Below are 10,400 nucleotides of genomic sequence, written 5' to 3'. Positions count from 1 at the left end.
AAAACAAAAAAAGACGAGTTTGCATAAATGTACTTGTACTTCGTTTTATATTCGGTTAGTAAGAATTATTATCTCCTAAAAATGCTTCGAGAAAGTTACTTCTTTCTTCCAGCAACAAAACTAAGATCAAATGATAAAGCTAAGAGTAAGTTCATTTGTTTATATTCTTCTTAACTAATTTATTCTTTGTTAGTTTAATCATAAATATCGCTATTACTTGAAGAACTACTTAGAAGACAAAAACAAATCTTTTTTCATTTTTCTTGTCGGAATGAAACGTAGTTCTGTTATTTTAGAATAAAATTCGACTTGACAAGTTAATGTTACCTAATTACTCATAGTAATAAATGACACTGAGGAACAATTTTTGTTTATGTTTTTTTTTCTGGTACATAATATCTTTTTTTACAAATCTTAGATATTTTCGTGTAGTTGATACAAAAGTTGATACAAATATACAAACAGTTTCTCCTTCCAAGTTTCAGTTTTTTAATGACATTTTTAGTCAAGTTAAAAAACGTTACATATAACAGGTGGTCTCTTAAACGTTGCGACAAACTTTAAAGGGAGTTAGAGCACATTATCAGGATCGAGTTTGCGTAAGATCCCATGCCCGGAAAAGTCGTCATGCTCCCTGCAATTAAAATTTATTCTTTATTTATCAAATTAGTTACTGAAGTGGTTTATAAAAGTCAAATTTTTAGAACTAGACAATTGTAAAACTAGCTGTCTAGACCAGAAGTGTTGATGCACATTTGAAAAAAAGTGATTCTACAGAGGGATTCCAAATTTTACAGTTGCAATTAATATTGTTTCTCGCATAAATAAAAAATTGTTATAGGTAATTAAAAATAAATTTGCGTACATTTAAATCAAGAAAGTTTAAAATGATGAAAATTGAAAACTTTTTACAGAAACTACTTGCTGTAGTTGAAAATAGTAATTTCATAAAATGCATCGAGTCATTATAAGTTTGTTTTTTTCAAATGAATTTATATATTTTTTATTTTTCGGTGAAACATTTGTACGCGAATTTTAAGATAATAAAAGAAATGATATACTAAACTTAAAATTATAGTAAATAAATTCGTTTTTTTTTTCAATCAAAAAATTTAACGAAGTTAACAAAATTTATACTTTAAACACAAACTACTAGCTTTAGTTGAGAATAAAAATTTTATAAAATTTATTGAATTTTTATAAGATCTATTCGAAAGTATACATTAGTTTCTACTTTTTTTCATAATCATTTGCAATTTTAATAGTGAAGGAAATAATATAGTAAATTTAATAAAATAGTAAATGAATAATTGTCGCATGCAATAAAAAATTATATTCGCTTATATTTAAATAAAAAAATTTGTAAATTCAAACTTTGAGCACAAATTATCTGCTTTAGTTGAGAATATAAATTCAAAAAAATGTATCGAGTCATTGTAAGTGCTAATGAAATGAATTCATAAGTTTCTTCTTTTTTTCTCACAAACATTTGAAAAATAAATTCAAATAGCTTAGGAATTATTGTATTTTAGATATTAAAACACCTTTTTCAATTAAGCCTCTTACTTTAAAGTCAGTGACTGTCATGAAAGTCCTCTGCTAGACTGTGTGGTTGATTTTATTCTAGCTTTGGAAGCAAATTTTTAAGATTTCAGCTGCTTGAAAGGAAAAATAAATCTTCCCTGATTATGAATTTTCCTTCATCAGTTAAATCTAACAGTTCCATTTTCTGCATAATTTCAGTCGGAATATCTATGTATTACTCACCTGTTTTTGATTCTATAATTCCATTCTTTCGATTCTATAATTCCTTTGTTTTCGATTCTTTTATAGATATCACGAATGTTTGCATTCAAGATAAGTTTGTTTCAGATACTACATTTTACTGACAAATTTTAGCAAATTTCATTAGTTTGAGTTTTAAGCAATAATTATGGAATGGAATTATTATGGAATATTTCAAATAATTGTTTTGAAACAGATTTCATAGATAATCATATTTCTGTTATAGATTTTGTTTGTCATAGATTTAATCGAATAATTGCAATCAATATGAACAAATAATATTATAAATAAATCATGATTTCATTGGATTCATATTTAAGCAGAGTTTAGCTAGACTTACAAAACAATTTATCAAGTTTTGCTTTCTGTATTTCAGAGGAGCTTAAAATTACTTTTATGGAAATTTAAATAATTGTGAAAAATAGTTTGTCTCTGTAATTAATATGAAAATAATAAAATTTTAAAAAAATTTAAAAACTATATTTTTAAATAAAGTAAAAAAAGAAAATAATTCTGTTTGTTTTTTTTTTATCAAAAATGAAAAACATAAGTCACATAACTTTTGAAAGACTTAGAAAATGATAGAAGCTCATTAAAAATGTTATGCGCTCTATTTTTTTAAACTTTTAATTTTTTTTTCATTTTTGCTTTATTCTTTGTTTCGGAAAAAGAAATATTTTGTCCTTTTCAATCCTCCTTAAAAGTATAGATTTTAAAAAAATTTTGTTTTATTTTATTAACGTCTTCTTTTTAGTTTTGTGTATTAGTTTTCTTAGGGAAAGTTGTTACTATAAAAAAACGAAAACTTTTGCAAGAAAAAAAGTGTCAAAATCGTCATACATGGATGGTAAAGACATTTCTAGTGAAAGAAACCACAATTCTAAAAATTAAACCAAAATAGATTTTATTTAAACTTTTTGTATGGTGATTTTACCATTCGTTGTTGTTACTGTTTACCGGAAATTCTGTTTTCTAAAATTTTAGTTCTTTTCGCAATACATTCAATAACAAATACGGAACTCAAAATTAACTGTAACCAAATAAATGGTTTTTTAGCCTTGCTAATAAAGTATCACGATAACTTACCAAAATGATCTTCAGAACTATCAATCATTTTACCATTCATTTGGTAATTTTAATCTTTTAATGTCTTTGTCTCTAGCCAAAAAAAAAGGGAGGTTCATCTGTTTACACTTATACTGTTTATTTAAATGGTTGATAGGAATTAGATGAATAGTAACTATTTCTTATACTAATATAATTTCTCAACGATAGTTAAAGGGACAAGAATGATTGCTTCAAATGTTTAATTAAATTGCTTTAAAAATACTAAGCTCAGATTATTATACAGTTTTATCCATACTTTTTGAGTTAGTTTTTATTTATTTATTTATTCACGTACACATGTGGTTTTTTTGCAAGTACAAGGAACAACTGAGAACGTTGCAGCGAGTACCAAAATAGCGAGGTAACAAATATTGTCACCAAAACCTTAACGAGACTTTTACGACTGTAAAAAAAAGTATTCAAAACTAACACAAGCATTCTGATAGTAAAAATTATTTTTTATCGTGCGTAAAAGCATTAATATTAAATGATAACAAGCATTATTGTTATTAAAATTATTGATTACAATCTATTAATGTAACTTTTAACTTGAATTAAACACAACTGAAAGTAAAATGAACAATAATAGAAAAAGTGAGCTTCATCAATTCTCGTCAATTTTCATTGTTCGTCAATTTTCTCCTTTGCTTACTTGTTTGATATTTGAAGAGGTTGCTTCAATTTCTGATAGAAGATTCACTTGAATTAATTTTTATTCCATCTCATCTCATCTTATTTTTCTTTTATTTTAGTCTTCTATTATTACGTTTCTGATTTTAATTCTTCTTTAAACTAAGAGTTTAAAAATGAAAGAACCGTTTAATTATTACGACGTGATTCTATGATATTACCTCATTTCCCTATATTTTAACATAAACTTATTTGCATCGGTGTCTAAGCTTATTAGCCGTTTCACACTTTTAATTTTTCGGTGTAAATTGCATTATCCTACTTTAAATTACCACGTTGAAGAGATTGAACAGATTACTTAGATCTTAATGAACAGCTCCATGCACAAAGTGATGCAATCACAGATTGAATTCATTACATATAGCTGTTTGGTAAACGAGAATATTAAATTTCGATGGTAAACTGACCAAATTTTTATAACAATATACCTAAATTTTTAAATGTTATTTAAAAAATGGTAAAATTATTTATGTTCACTAATTGACCTTCATGGTATTCTGAAACAAATTTTATTCAAAGGAAACATTAATTCATTTAAATTAAAGAAATGCATGGTGGACGTGAGAACTGAGGTAAGCAAACAGTATTCTTCATAGTACTTATATCTTTCATTACTACTTTCAACTTTCAAGTTTGTGTACATGAAATAGCAAATTAGGAGTTTATGCACATTAATGGTTAAGAAGCCTTTTAAAACCGCCATTAATCTTTGAGGTCTTCATATCCAGCTTCGCACCAAGGAGTCAAAGTTATATTGCAAGTTAGTTTCACAACATGCATTACAACAGGGACTTGATTAATGACTAAATAGTGAGTCTTAAGTAAAAGGTATTGTACATCATCAAGGCCTCTTGAAGACCTACCTCTTTTCAACTCGGATTCAATTTCACCGTAAACACTTTTGTCGCGAATTCGTTCCGAAGAATCATGAATATGGTGAAAAGTATTATACATTCCACTACCCACGTTGTTAGGCCGGCTTAGGTTAAGATTGGCATCACGTATTCTTTCGTAGAAATCATCATCTTCCTTACCCCACCCCCAATATCGATTAGATAAACCATTAACAAGTTCAAAGTGTTCATTTGTTAGTATGAGAATTCCACCCACAAATGTTGAATATTGGTAGATGGGATGCAGTTCAGGAGAAGCAATGTGAAATGGTCCATTTCCAGGATATCTGTAACTTAGTTTTGGATTTAATGGTAACAAGTCAACGTCATGCATTGCAAAGTAGTCACAAATGTGGCGAGTTAGTTGATATCCCACATTTATCAGAGATCCTCGATTGAAGCGATACTTGTCTGCTTGATTAATTACATGTATTGAATGAGGGATTCTTTGTTGATTTAAAAAATTATGAATATGAGGAGCAAATTGAAGTAACTCCTCAAATGCATTCCGAAAAGGCACAACCACAGCAAGGTGATGTTTGTCCCTGTTATTTTTTTCATCTGTCATTGAATACACGACTCTTGAAAACTTTGGTAAGATAAATGCATAAAGCATAACGCAACATGCTAAAATTATCGAAATTTTTAATACTTTCAAACGTGTATTGATAATACGGTTAACACAATACATACTCACCATAAATTTTTCTTCCTTCTCTAATCCACGTCAGAGTATGTTGATAACCTGTAATAATCTCTATTAAAAGATAGCAAGTTTATTCAGTATTTAAGGCTTCAGTAAGGATTCTGATCTGTCACGATATTGCAATTTTATATGTATATCCTATTTATACTTCTATAATTATAAGAACTCATAAACTGAACATATATTAATCTCAATCATTCAACTGCTCAAGTAAAAAGAAATCTTTCGATTCGAAATATTAATTTTAACCGTTACAGTAACAGTCCTCACATCAGAAAACTTTTGATCATGTGAGGGAATATTTATTTCTACTAAAATAAACGTCGAATGAACGTGAATATGGAAGTAATGCTTTCGGGTGGGAGGAAATTGCTATCTGAAAAATCATTCATTTTTTGTTAGTACAGATGGTAATTTCAATATTCCTTTCGCACATGTAAATTATAGATTCAAGATAAACTTTCACGTAGAGGTAAATACAGTCGAACCTCGCTAACTCGAACCTCGATTTCACGAATTTTCCGATATCTCGAAGAAAAAAAAATTCCCTTCAAATTTCCTATACACTCAATGTTTAAAAAAAACTTGATTTCACGATTTTTTTTCTAATTCCTCGATAACTTGAATTTTTTTCCATAAATCGTGTAGATTTTTTCTCTAAAATTAAAAAAATTAAGAATGGCTGACAAGGCATGGAATGATGTGCCTTCCTCTACGATAATGAATGGCTTCAAGAAGTCTGGATTCACGAAAGTAGTCAAACAATCAATATCGTTAATTCTGCTGAAAACTACACCGAAAATGATTGGAACAGATTGACCGGACTCATGAAGCTTGATGACATGGAATTTCATGAGTTTGTAAACGTCTATGATGCAGTAACAGTGTGTGGTCCGTGGGATGACGATATCATCCCTCAAACGAAAGCTTCTTGTGAACTATCAGAAGAAGAAGATGAGGAAATCGAAGATTTACCGCCCAATGTTACTAACAAACAAGCACTTTCTGCAGTGGACACTGTACGGAGATTTATTGAGAAGCAGCCGAATATGTCAGAGGAGACATTTAAAGCTATAGTGTTAAAGCTAAGTGTTAGAGACAAACTTTCTTCCACATCTCTAAAGCAAACAACAATTGGATCTTTTTTTTTAAATGAAAGTATAAAAAGTGTTTTTAGAATAAATATGGAATAGTAAATAAGGTATGTAAAGAGCATTTTTCTTTATTCTACCATCGATAACATGCGATTTTCGATATCTCGAATTTTTTTCTCCTCTCCCTTCAAGTTCGAGATATCGAGGTTTGACTGTAATCTTTTTCTTTTTCCAATGTCTGATATTGCTATAATAATATGTATTGCTTTTCCATCTCAGAAACTTTAGGGGAAAACAACTGTAATGGTTTGAAAGATTTATTTTAGTCGCAAATTTATTGACAAAAATTTCTGGAGTATTTTAAGTCATTCTACGAGTGTGAAACTATGTGGTCAGCAGAGGCCCTGATATCTGATATATTGGTCTCCTCCAATCGGAGAATGTCCAACTATTGGAGTGGCCTGAAATGCCCCTGTGCTAATCACATCAAACACGTATGGGGCACCTTTGGACACTGAGTTGCAGTTCGAAGATCAGCTCCAACAACCATGAAAGAGTTCGAGGGTGCTTGGCGCAAGAGTGAATGCGGTTGCAACAAGGATTGATAAGAACCTTGGTACACAGTATGAAACTCCCATGCGAGAGTTTCGCTCCTGTTAAAGATGATGATACATCCTATTAGACATGTTTTTTCTCTGACTGAAAGGCTGTCGGTCACTTGTTGTGCCACACAAGTTACCAGTTTTCTTATTTAGGGTGCAAGTTGTGCCCATTTTTGTTTTCTCATATATTAGTCTTATATATGATAATTTCTGACCAAGATGATGATACCTGACCATATCTGATATCTGATTATATTAAGAAAACATTTGACCAGTTAATTGTTTTCACCAGTGTAAATTAGAAGAAAAAATGGACTTAGCTCGTACATATGTCCGAGCAAGTTTATGCGTCTTGCAAATTGAAATTCTCAAAAAAAAGTTTTTTCAACATAATTAATATTCTTCAATGAAAAAATAGAACTTACTCAACGGCTTTACAAAGTTTTAAACGAGAATAATTAATTCATTTATTATTTCTATGCAAGGTCGGTAAACAACATCGCTTTTTAATTGAACAGATAAGTAAATGAAAAGCATATGTAACATCTTTTTTTTTTAAATTAAGATAGGTAAAAATCTCGTATTTTTGTTTTATTAACACTTTACAGCATTTATTTATTTTAGAATATCTAAGTGGATGAAAATCCAAGTGAAAGTTTCTTAGGGTTTTGGAAAAGTAAAATGATCTTAGTGCAGTTGCAAGAAAAGGTCGACAAAAATGCTTTAATTTAAACATCAGAACAAATAAAGCAAAAATGTCAAGTGAACATCTTAATATAAGATTTTTATGAGATTTGTTATGGGAACATGGAGGACTTTGCGACTCGACAGATTTAAAGTGCATCAGTCACCATTTACTACACGAGGAGTCTTCGGTCTGAGGGGAAACCCACGAACTCTTGGACATGGGCCCAAAGCCCTACCAACCAGGCTATCCCGGCCTAAAATCAATATCCCACCCCAGAATGGGTAAAGCGATGTTTTATCAAATTTATTAAATTGACAGTTAGATCATTATCCACTGACTTTTAATTAGATCTTCCCGCTAAATGCCAACTTATTTATCCACGCACTCAAAAATATTAGGTTTTTTTTTCGAAAGATTGACTTCAAGTTCTCAATATTGGTAATTACGATTTTTTAAGCTATTTTTCTTCCATAGCACGCTATAAAATATAATTTCAAATATTTTATGTGTCTTAAACTATTCAGCAAAGCCACTTTTTTATATCATTCCCACAATAGCCTGTATTTACTTAATTTTATTTTTTTTTTTTAGGTATACTGTGCTAACCCTTTATCAAGCAGCTGACTGTGACCGTTTTAATAAAATAATGGTATTTTTTCTTTAATTTATGCCTTTTTAAAGGGGTTTTTAATTTCCTGTCATAAAATGATGCGTATTTAGGGATGGTATTTTTTAAGCTACGGTGGAACATATCAATATATGAGTTTATACAGTATATCGGGTGTCATTTAATGCATAATTATAATTATTTTATTAAAAAAATAGAACTATTTTCGTTCAATATATTGATGAGACAGTCAAAGTTCAGAAATTGTAAGTCTAAAGTACAAACTATATTCCTCAATGTGTAGTAAATTCTACAGTTAAATCCTGAAAACTAGTTCTCTAGCCTACATTATATAGTACAAATATTTTGTGCAAAAAAAATTTTTTTTCATAATGGCTTAAATATGAGAAGAAAAAAAGCGTTTTTTTTTTAAAGTGATGACTCGTTAAGATTCCAATTAATGATTCACAAAAAAATTAAGAAAAATACGAAATAAAAAAAGCATAAAAAGATACATATAAAGCGAGTAGGGAAAATGGATACGAATATTTTGAAAAATGATTTAAAAATATTTTCGTAACAAGTTGCTAGGTTATAAAATAGAAATAATAACGTAAAACAGAGGGTAGTGGGATATATTTTAAAGCACATGAAGTTAAGTATCGCGATTAATTTGTAAAAATAATAAAAGTATACAAGCAAATAATTATAATTGTAATACATTTGTAGACAAATAATAATAATTGTTGTAAACAAATAAGTATAATTACAATAAACCTTTTATTATAATTATAATAAAGGTTTTTTAATATTATTAAGCGTGTTATGACAAAAAATATTAGACTTGCCCCTAAGTTTATCAAAAACATAAAATTTAAAATAACGATAGTTATAAATCTTTTTTTTAACTTCATAGAAGTAAAATATAATAGAGTGCACATCACGATAATTTTTGCTCTCATTAGGAAACCTACAAGACTGTAAGACGAATCGAGGAAACGTATTTTCAACCTTCCGTTTCCCTTTGTTATTTCAATGGAAGAAATGTTCAATGTTCTTCTTTACCTTAAAACATGACAGTGATCCAAATTATTCCATTTTATTCATTTGAAAATCCAAATCTATGCTTTTAAGATGACCTACCTTGTAAATGTAAACAATTAAGTACACAACTCGATTATCAAGTAATGTAGAGAATTATTCATCATCAATTCAACATATTTTTAATTTAAATTCTAAAATGCAGAAAGCGAAGTTTTAGCGACATTATTGTTTCATTCATTCTTTGTTTACTTAGGTTGCATTTTAAATTCAGCAGCTTGGACTGAATTAATTTAGCACAGCATAACATTTTCTCAGAGAGAGAATTATTACTTACCTGTTCTGTAAATAGGGATTTCAGTAAACGCATCCTTAGTGTTGTCGAATTTACTTAAATGAAATAATTTTGCTTTTTAGTGTGGAACTTAGCTTCTTTTATTTAAATTTTCGATTCGTGTTACATTTTTGATAATTATTGAAACTTTTTTCAAAGGCATAACAAAACAAAAAAACATAAACTAACTGTCTCAGTTTAACTACTAACTCATTAACGTTCCCCAACATTTATTTTCCCAGCTCATACCTGACATGATTTGTCAAACGTAAATACTTTTTAAAGAACATGCAATTAACTGTTAAGGAACCTCAGTTTTGTTCAAGCAGAACAGTAAGCTAACAAACTTTTCATCTTCTTTTAAATATCTGAAAAAAGAATCATCCAAGTTTAATCTATAAAAATGCCTAACATAGAACCCATGTGAAAAAGTTCATTTTTCAAACACCACTCTTGAACGAAAAATTCTTGAACGGTGCTCAAAATTGATGGGTAAACGTGTATATCTGGAACTATAAAATAAACACCTATCTGGACGTACCTGGAACCTCACGTACTCATCCACACGGAATTCAAACTCCTCCATTTATACTTACGTATGGATTTATAATACGTATATATATATATATATATATATAAACACAAATTAACATGAAAAACATGAATAAAATAAAAAGACTAAATTGTAGAGAAACAAGAATGGTAAAAGCAATAGTCGTTATCAAGACACATCTATTGCTATAAATGCGATATTTCTGAATAAAGAATAATTATCCTAAGATAAAAATTATTCTTTATATGTGTCGATATCGCAAAAAACCTTATGTTGTAAAAAATCATGAAATAAAAGAAA

The 10,400-nt window shown here is 28.9% G+C and overlaps 1 protein-coding gene across 1 annotated transcript; it reads right to left on the bottom strand.

The window, feature by feature from the left end:
• Positions 1 to 3,343: 3,343 nt before the first annotated feature.
• On the bottom strand, positions 3,344 to 5,474 carry LOC107438664 (beta-1,4-galactosyltransferase 7-like). The gene has a single exon (XM_043049734.2). The coding sequence runs from the start codon at positions 5,173 to 5,175 to the stop codon at positions 4,285 to 4,287; it is 891 nt and encodes a 296-aa protein (XP_042905668.1). The 5' UTR covers positions 5,176 to 5,474; the 3' UTR covers positions 3,344 to 4,284.
• Positions 5,475 to 10,400: the final 4,926 nt, after the last annotated feature.

The sequence above is a fragment of the Parasteatoda tepidariorum genome, chromosome 5 (assembly GCF_043381705.1).
Source record: "Parasteatoda tepidariorum isolate YZ-2023 chromosome 5, CAS_Ptep_4.0, whole genome shotgun sequence".
Classification (NCBI taxonomy): domain Eukaryota; kingdom Metazoa; phylum Arthropoda; class Arachnida; order Araneae; family Theridiidae; genus Parasteatoda; species Parasteatoda tepidariorum.
The sequence above is the reverse complement of the archived record's forward strand: the minus strand, read 5'-3'. Positions and strand labels throughout refer to the sequence as shown.

Excerpts from the sequence above, each read along its gene's own strand:
- LOC107438664 (XM_043049734.2), bottom strand. The coding sequence starts at position 5,175 with ATGGTGAGTATGTATTGTGTTAACCGTATTATCAATACACGTTTGAAA.